Source organism: Talpa europaea, assembly GCF_964194135.1.
Source record: "Talpa europaea genome assembly, chromosome: 8".
In the NCBI taxonomy this organism is placed as follows: Eukaryota; Metazoa; Chordata; class Mammalia; order Eulipotyphla; family Talpidae; genus Talpa; species Talpa europaea.
Window position 1 is genome coordinate 71,859,825 of NC_140075.1, and position 17,143 is coordinate 71,876,967.

Below are 17,143 nucleotides of genomic sequence, written 5' to 3' on the forward strand. Positions count from 1 at the left end.
TAGGAGTGGAATTTCTGGCCAAATGGTAATTCAATGATTTACTGTTTGATAAACTGTTTTCTGCAGCGGAAACATGATTTTACATTATTACTGATGGTTTTTATTTTTCCAGATCCTAGTGTACACTTGTCATTATCTGAATTTTTTTATCTAACCATCATGGTGGATGTGAGGTGTTATCTCACAGTGGTTTTGATCTGCATTTCTCTGATAATGACACCAAGCATCTTTTCATGTGGTCACAGGTCATTTGTATGTCTTTGGAGAAATGTTTATTCAGGTCATTTTTGGTTTACTTGGTCATTTTTCAATTGGTTTGTCTTTTAATTACTGATTTGTATAAGCTCTTTGTATATTTTAGGTATTAGTCTCTTATATATATGATTTGTAATTATTGTATTTTCTCCATTTCTGTGGGTTACTTTTGGGGGAAAATCATTTGCCAAACCTAAGGTAATGAAGATTTACTTCTATCTTGTCTTCTATGAGATTTACAGTTTTTACCTCTTTTAAGTCTTTGATTCATTGAGTTAATTTTTGTACACAGTGTGAGACAAGAGTCCAACTTCATTTTTTTGCATGTGGCTATTCAAGTTCCAGCACCATTTGTTGAAAAGATGATTTTTTCCAACAAATTGGATGGTCCTGGCACCTGTGTTGAAAATCAGACTCTCAATTCTATTCCATTAATCGATATTCCATTAATCTAAATGTCTATCCTTGGTGTCAGCACCACGTAATTTTGCTTTGCATTAAATGTGAGTCTTCCTAATCTGCTGTTCTTTTTCAAATATCCCTTGCTGTCACCAATACTTATATACCAAATGCAACAGTTTATGGACTGGAGACTCTGCAAAGCACTGAGATTTAAAAAGAAAAATCAATGAGATGATAATGTCTGCCCCTTCTATGAGTTTACAGTCTAATGCAATAATCTTCAGCAATTTTACTCTCTAAAAGATTTTTGAGAATCTATTATTAAGAACTGTAACACAAGTTTTCATAAGTTTAAACTGTTGCACAATATATTACTTCCAGTGTATTGTATATTATAGATATATAAGTGCCTTAAATATATTTTCATCAAAATCTTAGAGCTTAGAGATTTTACTTCTACAATACATATGTCTGCTATTAATGACAAATTAGTCACATCAAAATTCACTTTGTTTTCAAAATATAAAGATACTAATCCAAATACAAATAAATATATTAATACAAATCCCTATGACAAATAGTTTGCTTTTGAGTTGTAATTTAAGATAGACAGATTTGATACAGGAATCTTTACATGAACTGGTTGCCAGGATAACATAAAGTGCCATAAACCTTTCAGTATTTCTTGCTTTGTTGTCAGGAACTCTACCTTAGGAACATGGCATCTTGAATGAGTTACCTTTCTTTTTTTTGGTGCTAAACCCTTTGGGGCAATGTAGGATTTGTGTGAGTGGTATACCTTTCCTTTTACAAAGTTGAAGAATAGATAAGGAGTAGTAAGAGACTGCAGAAGAGTTTTCAGGCATTAACTTTAGTAAAATGGAGGATGTGGAAACTAATCTCCTCAAAACTAATCATGTCAATATCCCCCTAGAAAATGCTGATATAACCCTAAGGACAGTCATATCTTAAAGATGACTAGTTTACTGGGCCACATATGTGATGAAAATTTAGCTCTTCTAAACCTAAAGAGTTTTAGTTTTCTCTGACAAAACACTGTCTCATATATCAACACCTTTCTTTTCAAAATCCCAGCTGCTACTGTCTTTGCAGATGAGATGTAAGGCAGAAACAACAAACCCATTGTTATGTTGTTGAATTTCCTATAATGTTTCTTTTAAAATAAATCAGAAATAAAATCTCTGCTCCCAAATACAAATAAAATATTTGATATAATTAAAATATAATACCTCCCAACCAAGACCAGCTACAAATTCCTCATATGCTTGACTTCCTCCTGTATTGGTGAGAATGGAATGTTTGTCTTCCTGTCCTTCAGCAACATAAAATACTGCAATCTTGTGTGTTTCTCGGCTGTAAAACATAAAAATTATACAATTCATCAAATCATAAATTCATCATCCATTCATCTTGTAATTAAGTTCTATGTACAAAGTATATGGCAATAATAGATGAAAATGAATTAAACTGCATAGTCTACCCTGGGAAATAAATACAATAGAAGTGAAAATTTTTTGAAGTAACAAAACTGCCATTGAAACTGAGGAAAGTTTTACTTCTGATTGCAGAAAGAGAGAAACTTAAAGGAGAAGTTAATATTGGTTTCAGTGAAGGTAAGACTTGACAAATGAAAAGAGAGAGAACAGGAAATACACAAGGTGCTATGAACATTTATGTATATATATGTATAGGTTGCACAAGGTACAAATGCATTAAACAGCTGAAAAGTGTTGTTTTGCAATGTGAGTGAATTCTACAGCTAAAGGGGTTGGCTGTTTTTAAGAAATAAAACAAGTAGGAGTACAGAGATGAGTAAGAAAATGATCCATTTCTTAAAGTTTTTATTATGGACTAAAAAGAATTCCCATTTTGCTTTGCTGGAAATGTCTCCCCCTCTGCCCTCCCCCCACCCCCCAAAAAAGGCTGCTTCAGACAAATGGCATTGTTTGCTGTGAGGAGCCCTGTGGCAAGAAGAAAACAAAACACCCATAAAGTTCATAGTCCAAGTCTGTCCCTGTCATCTTTTTGAGTTGCTGGAAGAAGGAGCATGAGGTAACAATTTTATTCTACCCCCCTCACATCTTTAGGGGTAGTTCTTAGAATAAAAGATTCAAATAACCTTTGGTCCTTACATTTTCCCTAACACAGATAGCTCTGACTGTACTGACTTTGTAAGATCAGGATTTCTTTGAAGGAACAGTACTTCTCCTTTATCAGTTAACTAATTCTGTTAGAAACCAATCTCCTTTAGTTAACTGAAAATTTTATAAATAAATTAGATGTCTTTTCTTTATTAAAGAACAATTGTGATATATGTACAATGGAATACTACTCAGCAATCAAAAAGATAAGCTCATGCCATTTGCAGCAACGTGGGTGGAGACAAAGACAAACTTTAAAACCAACTCTTGAAAAGTGATTATTGATCTTAGGCTTTCAGAAGGGGAGAAGGAGTGAGAAGGGTGAAAACAGGCATGGTGGGGAGAACACAACAGATTGTGGTAGAAGATTATGAATGCTTTGGTGGAGGGAGGGCTATGGTATCTGCAACTGCGACACTAGCAAGGATGTAAAATAATGAAACTTCAAGGACAATAAAAATAAATTTTAAAAAAGAATGATTGTGTATTCTTTCTGTGCCTACGTTTTACTTATATAAATTGAAACCATATCTCTGAGGTGGAGGACTGGCCACTCAAGAGAAATCTGATGGCAGTTTCCCAAGTCTAGGTCCTGCAGTTTGCTAGATAACCTCTTTAATAGAAATGAAAATGTAACATACCAAAACTGATGGTATGCAGGTAAAACAATGCTCACTGGGAAATTTATGGATGCAAATGCCTACATTAAAAAAGAAGAAAAGATATCATATTAACAACTAGACCTGAGCTCCAAAGAAATTAGAAAAAGAAGAGCACCAAAACTCAAAGCAATCAGAAGCCTGGAAATAATAATGACTAGAGTGAAAATAAATGACATAGAACAGAAAAACAGAGAAAAGTTGATGAAACCAAAAATAGGTTCTTTAAGATTAAAAATAAAATCAGGCCTCCATGGTGGCACAAGGGGTTAAGATGCAACCTATGATGCTATCCGTAGCCTCTGCAGCATGAGTTCGATCCCCGGACCGCCAGGGAGCAACCCACATGGTGCAACAGACCTCTCCTGTCTCACCCGATGCTCCCCTCAGCAGTGTATTTCAGTCAGTCTGCCTGTTCTGTTCCCTACTCTGTCTCTGGTGAATTGTTTCACCCCGCATCTCTGGCCTGTATCCCAGTTCGTGTATGCATAAATAAATAAATCTTAAAAAAAGGTTAAAAATAAAATAAAAAACCTATGGTTAGGCTGTGCAAGACAAAACTCAAAGTACTAAAAGAAGGAATGAAAGAAACATCACTACATACCTTAAATAAATAAAAAAGATTAAAAGGGAATTCTACGAGTAACTGTACACCAACAAAGTAGATAAATTAGATCAAATGGGTAAGTTCTAAGAGACAAATTACTAAAACCAACTCAAGAGGGACTATAATATCTGGTTAGATCAATAACAAAGAAATTGAATTAGTAATCTGATTGAAAAAGGAAGAAGTAAAACTATATTGACTTGCCAGGTCACAATTTTAATACAGAAAATCCTAAACAATCAACTGAAAATCACTAAAATAAATAAGCGCAGCAAGCTTTCATGATTCACTATCAACAACAAAAAAAATCAATTACATTTCTATACACCAGCAATGAATAATCCAAACACAAGGTAAACAATTCCTTTAAAAAAAAAAAACAACTGAGGTAACACTGGTTTATAACACTTGCTATTGCTTAGCGGCACGGGGGCATATCCTGCAGGTGCTGGCCACACAGAGCCCATGACCAAGGTACTGTGGCCTCCCCACATTTCACTAGGTCACCTCCCTACTTGGCTCTTCCTCTTCCCCGCTCTTTCTGTTACCTTAATTTAGAGTTTGCTTTTATCCAATCTTCTGTTTTGTTTCTCTGTTTCACATATAAGTGATACCATCTGGTATTTTTCTTTTAACTCATTTTGCTTAGCATAATCCCCTCCAGTTTTAAAAAGATTTTTTTTTTTAAAATAACTGAACATATACTTAAATAAGGGACCAGGAAAATGAATAACTATAAGAAAGTGAAAATCAAAATCAACAAAAAACTATGAACCAGAGATACTTTTAGGGGGGCGGGAGGGGAGGGATTGGGGTCAGAATGGGGGGGCTGCAATTGTATGGGGAATATAACAATAAAATTTATAAAAAAAAAAAAGTACAGGAGACACTTCAGCATTTATAATAAAACTAAGCATTTATAATAAAAAAAATAAATAACTGAACAGTATTCCTTTGTATATACAGACCACATCTTAATCCACTCATCTGTCTTTGGGTACTTAGGTTGTTTCCATAGCTTGCCTATTGTAAACAGTACTGCACTGAACACAGGAGTGCATATATCCCTTTGAAATAGTGATTTTGTATTTTTTTGTGTAGATACCTAGGAGTGGAACTGCTAAATTATATGATAGTTCTATTTTTAATATTTTGAGATAGTGCCATACTGTTTTCCATAGGTGATGAAGCAGTCTATACCCCACCAATGTGTGTATGAAGGTTCCGTCAAGAAAACAATTTCTTTTATAATAATAGCATCAAAAAATACTTACAAATATTTAACAATAAGCACAAGACTTATACTCTGAAAACTATAACACTTGTCAAAAGAAATTTAAGATCTTAAAAAAAAAATCCTACATTCATGGAATGAAAGGCAGAATCATTAAGTTCTTATTTCCTAAAGTGAGTCACAAATTTAATACCTATAAAATCCCAATTTTTCTTTTCAAAAACTGACAAACTGATCCTAAAATTCACTGGAAAATATAAAAGATTCAGTAAAGCCAAAGTAATTTTAAAAAAGAACAAGAATTGGGCCTCCCCTGGTGGTGCAGGGGTTGAGCGCTGAGCTGCGAAGCTCCTTGCAGCCTCTGCAGCGCCAGTTCGATCCCTGGCCACTGGTGAGGGTCCCACATGGTGGGCAGAACTCTCCTGCGGCGCCTGCTGCTCCCCTCAGTGGTGTATTTTGTCGGTCTGCCTATTCTATTCCCCACTCTGGCTCTGGTGAATTCTCTGACCCTCCTGCACTTCTGACTGTACCCAGTGCTTGTATAAATAAATAAATATTTAAAAAAAAAAAAAACAAAAATTGGAAAACTCATACTTCCCAATTTTAAAACTAGCTACAAAGCTACAGTAATAACTGCAGCATTGCCATAAGAACTGTCATATAATCTATAGGGAACAGAATCTTCAGTTCAGAAATAAACCTTTGTATTTATGGTCAATTATCAATACATTTTGAAAATAGTACTGAGACAATTTATTAGGGAGTATAAGTAATTTCAACAAATGTTATTAGAAAAACTGGACATTTACATGTAAAAGAATGTTGTATTCTTATCATATACAAAAAATTAAATCAACATGGATCACAGATCTAACTATATGGCCTAAAATTAGCAAAATCTTATTTTAAAGGTGTATAAAACTATAAAATGTCAACATAAAAAAACTACATGAATGTTCACAACAGCATTATTCACAGTAGACAAAAAGTAAAACTAACTCAGTATCTATTAACTGATGAACAGACAAACAAAATGCAGTAAACTCATACACTGGAATATTACTAAGCAATAAAACAAAGAAGAACTTGGACATGCTGCGGTATGGATGAACTTTAAAAATATTGTGCTAAGAGGCCTGCCACAAAATACCACATACTAATTTTTTTTCATATGAAATGTCCAGAAAAGGTAAATCCATAGACGAAAAGGTAAATCCATAGACAAAAAAGTAAATTAGTGTTGTTGAGAGCTGGGGTTTAACTGTTGATGCCTAGGGATGATGCAGAATCACTGGTAATGGGTATGGGTTTTTTTTTTTTTTTTTTGAAGGAACTAAAATACTCTAAAATTAGACTGCCGTTATAGTTGCCCAACTCTGAATATACTAAAAATATGTACATTTTAAGTAAGTGAATTGTAAAGTATGTGAATTATATCTCAATAAAGTTGTTAAGAATTTAATTTGGAAGCATGATCTATAATGTGTAAATTCTGATAATGACAAAAAGAACTCAATGTTCTAACTTTTCTAGGTCAAAGAATACCAATGAGAATGGATAAAGCAAAATTTATGGAACTGGGAAGAGTTGGACAGAAATGTTCACTTAATATTATATCTAAAACTTGAAATTTCTGTGTCATATGGGAAAAATATAGAACATAAATCTTTTTTTTTTAAAGTTTTTATTTTTTATTTATATAAGCACTGGGTACAGTCAGAAGTGTGGGAGGGTGAGAGAATTCACCAGATCCAGAGCGGGGAACAGAACAGGCAGACTGACGAAATATACTGCTGAGGGGAGCAGCAGGCACGGCAGGAGAGGTCTACATGCCATGTGGGACCCTCACTGGCAGCCGGGGATTGAATTGGCACTGCAGAGGCTGCGGGCAGCTTTGCAGCCCAGTGCTCAACTGATGCACCACCAGGTAGAACATAAATCTTTAAAATGTGAAATTAAAAATCAGTATTATCTATATCCTAAAAATTTATAAAAGCAAATTTCAGTTACACTTTCATGTCATATTTTAATTTCACTTTTCCTTCTTATTATTCTACTTACTACTATTTAACTGTTCAGTATATTATTATTAGACTAGCATGCACCATGACAATGAATAATGTGGTAATGGTGTTAGAAAAAAAAATGCAACCAGAAATATTCTGTAAGAATATGTGCAGTATTTGCAAAATAATATTAGATTACCAATGGAAAACACCCAAATCTCTCTTATATCTTCAGTAGAGATTTGACATTTAAAAAAACTGGTGGTTCAGCCATGAGGAATAGGAATCAGTTAATCTAGTCAGAGAAAACAAAGGACTGTCTATGGAAATGAGACCATAAATAAGTAAATTCATTTTTTCCTCTTTAGTCCTCCAAACAAGTAATCACATTTATTTTCAAGTTTTGTGGCTTAAGAAGTTCAAAAGATACTTCCTGTTACATAAATTGAATAAATTTTTATTTGAGCCATAATACTAGAAAAAGAAAAGAACCATGTTATTCTCTTTATTTACAATTAATTCTTTTATACACTGTTGGTGGGAATGTAGACTAGTCCAGGCCCTATGGAAAACATTATGGAGGTTTCTCAAAATATTAAAAACTGATCTATCATATGACCTAGCAAAACCACTCCTAGATATCTACCTGAAGAATGCAAAATCACTACTTTGAAGGGACAGTATGCACTCATGTTCATTACAACACTATTTATAATAGTCAAGTATTGAAACAACCTAAGGGCCCAAGGATAGATGAGTGAATTAAGGAGATATAATATATATGCACAATGGAATACAACTCAGCAAAAAAAAAAAAAAAAAAAAAAAAAAAAAAAAAAAAAAGGATGAAAGCTTGATATATGTGACAGCATGGATAGAACAGGAGGGAATTATGCTAAGAGGGAAAGACAAATACTAGACAATTTAACTCAAGTGGAAAATAGAGAAAACAAAGTAACAGATAAAACTGAATCATAAATAAACTCTTGAAATCTGAATGCATAACTGAGGCTAAAAGAAGGGGAGGGCAAGATGTGGGAAGCAAAATGTGGAGGACTATGAGTGCCTTGATGAGTAACATACATCTGAAGAGCTATGCACCTATACCTCTGAATCATATATGGTGTTGTATACCAATGTTATCTCAATAGAAAATAATAGAATTAAACAATTATATTACCAATGACATATTTAGAATCAGATTGAAAAATAACAAACAAAAAAGTCATGTGTTCATTTGATAAAATATAGGGAAAAAACCTTATGCTTTCTCAAGATATGTATGAGATATCTTGTAGATATTCAAGATATATATGAGAATGGAAGTAGTTTAGTAGGAGTCAAGAAGTAGAATAATCTTTTTTAATTTTTGCATAGAAGAACTGGGGTGTAGGCCAGAGATGCAGGGTGTGAGAGGATTCACCAGAGACAGAATAGGGAGCAGAACAGGCAGATTTCCTGAAATACACTGCTAAGGGGAGCAGCAGGGGAGATAGGAGAGGTCTTCTGCACCATATGTGGTTAGCTCCCTGCCCAGGCACTGAACTCTAGCTATAGGCTATAGTGGTGATAGCGCTAAGACTTAACCACTAAAGACACCAGGGAGGTCCCATAAATTATCTTATGGTAATTTAAAGAAACCATGACCAGTCAGGATTGGCTGATGGGGCCTGAGTTTAAGACTAGAGAGTCTGGTCAGGCATTGGGAAATCAGTAAGGAATAAAATAAAAAGTTTATTTTAGAAAGATTGTCATGGAATTAAGGACTATCTACATGGGGAAGAATCAGCAGATGAGAGCATATAGGCTATTCACTATAGTTATAACTCTCAGAAAGCAGTAATAAAGACATGAATCAAAGGGATGGGAGCAGGAAAAGCAAAGATGAGACAGAGGTGGGAGAAAATAAGTAAAAGAACTGACATAAATATTATGAAAATCTTAGGGCAAGGGAAAGGATATAGTCAAGTTTGGTTGACTATAAAGTACTACACCTAAACATGATCAGGTAAATTAAAAGGAAGATTTGATTTGGGGAAGAAAAAGAGCCCTGGAAACAATAGTAAAGAGGCAGGTAAAAATTTCTAAGTCAGATGCAAAATCATGACTAAGAATTGAGAGAAAAGAGTACATGGACAGAAATGAATGGAATTGAGAAGATCTGAGAGCTATCAGAAAGGGTAACTATGTTCACAGTGTCATAGAAGATATGCAAATGAAAATAAACTTGGAATGACTACAGGATTATGAGTTGAGTTAGGTAATTTTAGTATTATAGAAGTAAGGGAAGAGGAACATTTCAAAGACAGAACAGGCAACTGTATTACATTTTACTTAGGGTTTGTTAGGCGAGTGAAACTATCCTGAATGATATTGTGATGGTGGCTACACTATCATTAGACACATGTCAAAATTACAAAGTACAACAAAAAGTGCAGACTCTAAACTATGGGCTTCAAATAATATATCAATATTTGTTCATTAATTTTAATAAACATAACCATAAAGTCACAAGATATAAATATAAGGGAATAATGCACAGGGGCTAAGGGAAATCTCTATACTGTGTAATAAATTATTTTGTAAACCTAACAATTGCTGTAATTTAAAAATTAATTTTATTAATTAAATGTAAATTAATTATATTTAATTGGATGAATTACATAGGTCAGTGAGAAAACTTCAGACTTGATGGTTAGGATACTAACCATCAGCAGTATAGTTCAGAAGAGCAGTAGAGTCTAAAAACACATGGTACCCAAGACAGCCAAGAGAGATTCCTGCCCTTATGGACTGACCATTTAATACTACAGATCAATTATTATGGAAAAGTGTTAAAATATGAGAACTCACAGGCTACTTAGAGTTATTATATCTTACTTGGAAAGGAGAAATAAGAACAGCAAAATAATACAGCAATAAAAGTGATAAATGCTTTCAACAGAGAAGTGTTACAACTAGTCCTGGACTTCTCTTTGTTGGGACGTTTTTGATTACTATTTCATGTGCTTTCTTGTTATTGTCTGTTTGGATGTTCTATTTGTTCATGATTAAGTTTTGGTAGGTTATATTTTTCTAGGAAATTACCTATTTCTTTTAGCTGTCCAATTTGTTGGTGTATAGCTAATAGATGTCATGATCCTTTGTATTTCTGTGCTTGAAAGTAATTTCTTTTTTCATTTTTAAATTATTTGGTTTCTTTTTCTCCCCTTTGTTAGTTTAGCTAAAGATTTGTCATTGAATTTATCTTTTCAATGAACCAGTCTTTGATTTGTTCATCTTTTCTATTATTTCCTATTCTTTATTTCATGTAGTTCTACTCTACCTTTTATTATTCTCTCTTCTGCTAACTTTGGGCTTAGCATCTTCTTTTCTTAGTTTCATTAGGTATAAAATTAATAATTCTATTTCTAGGAGTCTATCCTAGGGCAATCAATTAAAAAAACTTTAAGTTCAAAAATCATAGAACTTGGCATAAAAATTGTTTTCAAAGAGTATCAAATAGCTGGGAAATGGTCACAGTATAATATAAACTATTTTTTTTTAAAGTTAACTTCATATACATTGCAATGATCCCAGTTTTATAAAAAAAAACCCCCAAAAAACCATGCATGTCCATCAAAAGAGACTAAAAATACATACAGATGTTAATGATAGTGCAAAAAATATATGGTTTACTTTTGTTTTATATATTCTATAATAGCCAAAAAAATTAATGATTATTATAAAAAGATGATTCTAAGGAAAGCTTAAAACAGCAACAACAGAAACCAGTTAGTAATTATAGGAAGCGAGTAAAGATTATTTTTCCAAAATTGTAGTAGTAAATAGAATGAAACTACAGCTTGAAAGGACAGTAATTGAGGAAAGTTTAGCTTTGTTTAAAAGCAGATTAACAAACATTCCTGGCATGAAAAACAAATTCATAATAAAGAAGTTAACTTTTATAAGATCCCAGAACAGGTAAGAAGCAAAAATATAGTTGGGGGAGTAGAGTTTTCCGAAATCAAAGGCTAGCAACAGAAGATGCTCAATACAGAAATTTTAAAGAGAAGATGAAGTTTGTTTGATGTGGGAAAGACATGAATCATCATCTTCATTTTGTATTCATATAGAATAGTGAGTGGTTTATTTCAAACTAGCTTCCCAATCTGTCAGAATCATTGTACTCAATTAATGAGAGATATGACTAATGTTTGTTAAAGTGTGAATGTGCAGAGGAAAAAGAAAGGTTACAACTACTGTTTGTGCAGATTGATTTTGAAATAGGAGGTCAAACATTTAAACTGAAGTCTTTGTGAGGTTAAAGTAGAGATAACCAGACTGACTATTATGAAGGGCTTAAAGGACAAAAAAGTGGTTTATAATAATTATCATGAGAAACAATGTAAGAAGCAAACAAAGGGAAAGAAATTTGACCAAAAGTAAAGAAGACATTATTCAAATAAATGAACAAAAATCTACAGTAAATCTCTGCATCACACTGGTTTGGTATTTTCCCTAGTAATGCACTGTTGCCTAGGAAGAATGAAGGTAGATGTTAAGAATGATTTTAATTACAGCAATGTGTGACTTTGCTGGACAGGAGGTAAGTTAAATCAGAGGTGGGGGTGGGTGGGTATGTTGATATCCAGAAAAATAAAAAATTAAAGACACACAGATATAAGATACCAGTTGAGTAAGATGGGAGAAAGCAAAAAATGGATGTTAGGGAGGTTGTGAAATTTAGGAGCTCAGAAATATAGGCTTTCTCAATAATGGTGAGGTCTGATATGCTGGCATATCAATGTATATTTTAGTTATATTGCCAAAAAGCACCTATCTATAAAATTTACTTAATGAATCTGAAAAGTAGCCCATATGCATAGCTTGACCTTATAGGAATTTCAGTTAAGTAGTATTTTATAGTTTCTAGAATTGGTTTCCCACAAAATACCCAGATACATCAAAGATCATTAAAATAAAGGTAACAAAGTTTTACACATCAAAACCTGCATGTAAATAGATATCTATCCAAAGGCTTAAAAGAAATCAAACTTATAGAAATACAACAAACTATATGTACATCTTTGTTTTATTAATATTTCTGTATATACTAGCTCTTATTCACCAGTTATTTCACTTGGAGTCTTACATTAATCACCAAGGGTGTATCTGTTTAAACAAGACCACTATCTAACACCATACACCAAAATTAATTCAAAATGATGACTTGGATGTAAGATCTAAAGCCATAAAATACACAGAAGAAAAACAAAGGTGATAAGCTCCTTAACACTGGACTTTGAGATGTTTTGGGGGACTCAACTCCAATAGCAAGGGAAACAGTAGTAAAAATTAATGAACTACATCAAATTAAAAACTTTGTCATAGTGAAAGAAATGATCAGCAAAAGAAAAAGACATCATACTGAATGGAAGATAACAAGTGTTAATATCCAAAATATACAAAGAACTCATAAAAGTCAATAAAAATCAGTCCAATTAAAAAGTGGGCAGAGTAAATAAACACTTCTGAATAAACATTTCTACACAGAAGACATTTAGCAATGGCCAACAGGCACATGAAAACATGTTCATCACCTCTTCTTATTAGGGAAATGCAAATTAAAACAAGGTAACACCTCACACCTGTGAGAATGGCTATTATTCAAAAGACAAGAAATATGAAGAGGATGTGGAGAGAAGGGGACAACCATTATAGAAAGCAGTATGGAGATTTCTCAAAAAATAAAAAATAGAAATTCCATATGATCCAGTTATCCCACTTTTGGTATTTACTGAAAAAGTTACTTCGATTAAGAAAGTAAAATCTTGTCATATGCAGCGACATGCATATGACAGAGGATGTTAAGCTTAGTGAAGTAAGTCAGACAGAGAAAGACAAACAGCATATGACTTGACACATATGCCATATATAGAGAAACCAAACAAATGGATGAATTAAATAAAACAAAAATAAACTTCAGTGTATAAACCAATTACTGGTTACCACAAGGGATGGGAAAGGGGGGTGGTAAATTGAGTAACAGATCGATTTTTATATAGTGAAGGACAGAATTGGACTTATGGTGGTAAATACTGATTTTTTATGATGAACACCTGAAACTTACACTATGTTATAATGTAATGTTAAAAAATAACTTAAAAAAGGATATTTTTGGAATGTCTAAGAATGGGAAAAGTGAAGTACATTTTATAGATCTGATTAAACTTTTGCAACTCAAAACAAAAGATAGCTCTAAAATACGCTAAACATGTATAAACAATTCAAAGAGAATATTTGAATGTAGCTTGACATTTTCCTTGAAGATTTCATTATTTTTAAGGTATAAATGAAGTAGTTTCTGCTCAGAAATTATAACTTAACAACAGTTTTTCACATATAAAATGAAATAACTGATAGCTGCCAGTTACAAATTTTAAGGTTTTCCAACAACTTACCACTGTCTTGAATCCAAGTTCCTAAGTTCTCTAAGTAGCTTTTCATTTTTCTTCAGGAGATGAAAGCTCCTCCTAAATAGAGAGATTTATAAACATTTTCATCACCTTTGCAGTGAATGACATGACAGTCCGGAAATACTTTCCACTCTACTCATGCAACTCTTATACTTTTCTTGCCTTTTCATACTTCTAATACAAAGGAGAACAGACCCTAAAAAAAATGTAAAGAACATATGTCATTATTTCTACCCAGGCCCTAATACATTTCTGCTAGTGGGTTATTATTTACTGGCCACTTCAATTCTTCCTTGCAGATGGTGTGCTCTTCCCATACTTCTATCCAGAAAAATAGATAAAGATAAATGCAGGTTCCTTCTTAAGAGTTTCATAAAAATTTGTGAGAAAGTTATTCCTTGTGATAAAGAAAATATTCAAAAAATTTAAGTCAATACCAAGTAAGCAAGTGTAATCCAGATAAAATTTGTTTTCTCCTTTATTTCACATAATATGTATTTTTTACACTATGAAGCAAGGTATGAATTTTACCAATATATTCCACAGGTGCTAAATATTTACAATTGTATTCATGAATTATTGCTTGCTGTGGTAAAAGATAACTTCTCACCTTTATTTTTTCTCAAGATAATATATAGACCATTTATAGCAAAAGAGAACAGAAGGCATTTATGAGTGGAAATTACCTATTTTTGGATACACCATAAGAAAACTGTGTTCCTGATACAGTATGCCTTTTCCATATGACAGAGAATACCCCCTTCTAATAAATGGAGGGGTTTAAATCAAGTAAGATCAAAAACACTAGGCAAGCAAGCAGACTCTGCTACTATACTTCACATTATTTGAATTATTCAAGATTTATGCATTCTGTGAGCTCCCCTCCTATTATAAATTCAAAAACAGTACAGTAAAAAAATGCTTCTTCTACTTCCCTACAGCTTTTAGAGAAATTAATGCATTATGCTAGTGTATAATTTTAGTATTTTATATTAGCTAATTTAATTCTCACTATTATGTCAGGTGGGAATGATTTCCTCAAATTGCAGTCTATAGTCTGAGGCTCAAAGGTTAAGTAACTCTAACCTAGGTCTTCTGATTTAAGTTCAATGCCTTTTCATTTAACTCCTACCTTACTTACTTGACTGCTTTGTGTTTACTGCAAGTTTTTAATGAAATTTTATAACAGGCATAGGAAAATGAAACTTTTCAAAATAAAATCCAAATTCTTTTCTTTATTTATTTGATATAAATAAAAACCAATCATATTGCTGTTTGTCTAGAAAAATTGCTAAATGATGTAGTTCAGATTAAGTGAACACCTTCAACATCCTAGGAGGGTAGCATACTCCAACTCCACTAGGACAAAAGCTCCAGACCTCATCCTGTGTGCCACCCCGCTTCATCTGGGTACTCTTTTATATTCTTAAACTACCTTTTATAATAAACTAATAAACGTAAGTAAAAGTTTTATGAGTTATTATAGCTATCAAACCTGAGGAGAGGGTTGTGAAAACCTTAGTCTGTAACCGGTTAGCTAGTAATATGGGTTGCCTGGACTTGCAAATGGCATGTGAAATGAGGGCAACCTTGTGGAACTGAGCCCTTAACCTGTCTGACTAACTCCAGATAGTGCTGCAACTGTTTGATGTAGAAAACCCACACATTTGGTGTCTGAGTGTTTTAAGAAAAATGATTGTCCCTATTTGCTTACAGGAAGGTTGGAAAATAAGATTTTTTAAAAGTTATATAAACTATAATTTCTAAGTCAGATAGTTCTCCACTTATTATGAAAATGTTAATAAGAGTCATCTTTTTATTCTCTTAAATCCTGATATAATGTGGTGGGAAAAACAAAAACAAAAAAACAAAACAAAACTCTGCCCACGAGTCAAAGGACTAATTGTTAAGAAAACCTGGGAGAAAGTACACAGATGAAAATGCTTAACCAAAAGATGAGTGATGCTATTGTAAAAAATTTTTTTCTTCTTACCTTTTGTCCCAAGAATTCATTCCCAGTATACTAAGAAGCAATCTGCAATAATAAAATGCTGACTGGGGCTTTTGAGATGTTGGTTCATCTTGCTCCACTGCTTTCATGTTTAAGTCATTAAAGTGTTTCTCAACAAATTCTTTTTCCTCTGTATATTGCTTAAGGATAGCATTGATAACATCATTTTCCTGTTTTTCAGAAATACACACAGGTTGTGGAGCAGGAATATTAAGTGAGATTCCAGTTCTCTGTAAGCATTCAGGACTAGTTACACCTAAATACTGCAAAAGCTCATCAAGAACATCTTCTTCATCTCTTATTGTATCCCAAGTTGGTACAGTTTCTCTAAATCTTTTAAGCTGGAGAGAGATCTCATCTTTTACTGGCATATCTTCTAAGCATTCATTAGATGTAGGTTCTTCTGGCTTCTCTTGGCGAGACAATGAAAGTATGAAAGATGTGGATTCTGACAAGCCATTTACAGATGGTGGTCCATACAGGATGGCAGAATCCCATGCATATTTTCCGGAGAGATCACGTACTATGATTCTCACATTTGAATTGGCTGAGGTAAGGCCAGCAGATAAACCTCCTCCAGGCATACTTTCTTCTGATCTGATCTGGATACAGGACACTAAGGTTGTATTGTTCAACACAAAGAACTGGATATTTGGACTCTCAAAGAGTTCAGGAGAAAGTTCAGTGCTTTCACTGTAATGATTGTCATGATTTTCACACACCTGACTTGTTAACATAGCAGGTCCACCACTCATAGGATAATGGCCCAAATGATTTACCAGATGTGTAATAACAGTGCGGGCAGCTATTGAGATTAATCCTTGCTGCATCTGAGTTTTCACTAGAAATAAAAAAAATAAATAACTAAATGGGAGTACAGCTGCTTCCTAGGAAAGTATGTAACAATGAAACAGACATTATCATCAAAGTCACATTCAAATATTAGAATATTAGTATTTCCAATTTAGATCCTGCACCAAAGGAATGATGGCAAAGAAGAAAACTGTTCTTTGATAGTTTTTTAAATTAAATTTATTTTCTTTCCTCTTTGTTCATTTTTGTACAGTATCTGATTTCTTTCCTCAGGTGTAGTCCCTGAAGTTCTCCTACCACCACCGCTGCCTCCCATTTTGACCCCTCTCCTTCCCCCTCCCCTGCTGTATGCCTCCGTCAACTTGCAAGTTTTATCTTTTTCCTGACCTTTTGTTTGTCCTCTCTATATTCTACATATAAGTGAAACCATTCAACATTTATCTTTTTCCTTCTGACTTATTTCACTTAGCATAATCCTTCCAGCTCCATCCATGTTGCATATGAAAAAATGTTCAATATCACTTATTATCAGGGAA

The 17,143-nt window shown here is 33.4% G+C and overlaps 1 protein-coding gene across 3 annotated transcripts in view; it reads right to left on the reverse strand.

Annotated features, from left to right (window-relative positions):
- Positions 1-17,143, reverse strand: part of RALGAPA1 (Ral GTPase activating protein catalytic subunit alpha 1) — a gene marked incomplete at both ends in the record, with an annotated part of 206,636 nt that overhangs the window by 48,590 nt on the left and 140,903 nt on the right. For all 3 annotated transcript variants that reach the window (XM_084241386.1, XM_084241384.1, XM_084241385.1), the window contains 3 exons: positions 1,908-2,031; positions 13,769-13,840; positions 15,777-16,635. In XM_084241386.1, coding sequence (XP_084097512.1) covers positions 1,908-2,031; positions 13,769-13,840; positions 15,777-16,635 — 1,055 coding nt within the window. The remainder of the gene's footprint in view (positions 1-1,907; positions 2,032-13,768; positions 13,841-15,776; positions 16,636-17,143) is intronic.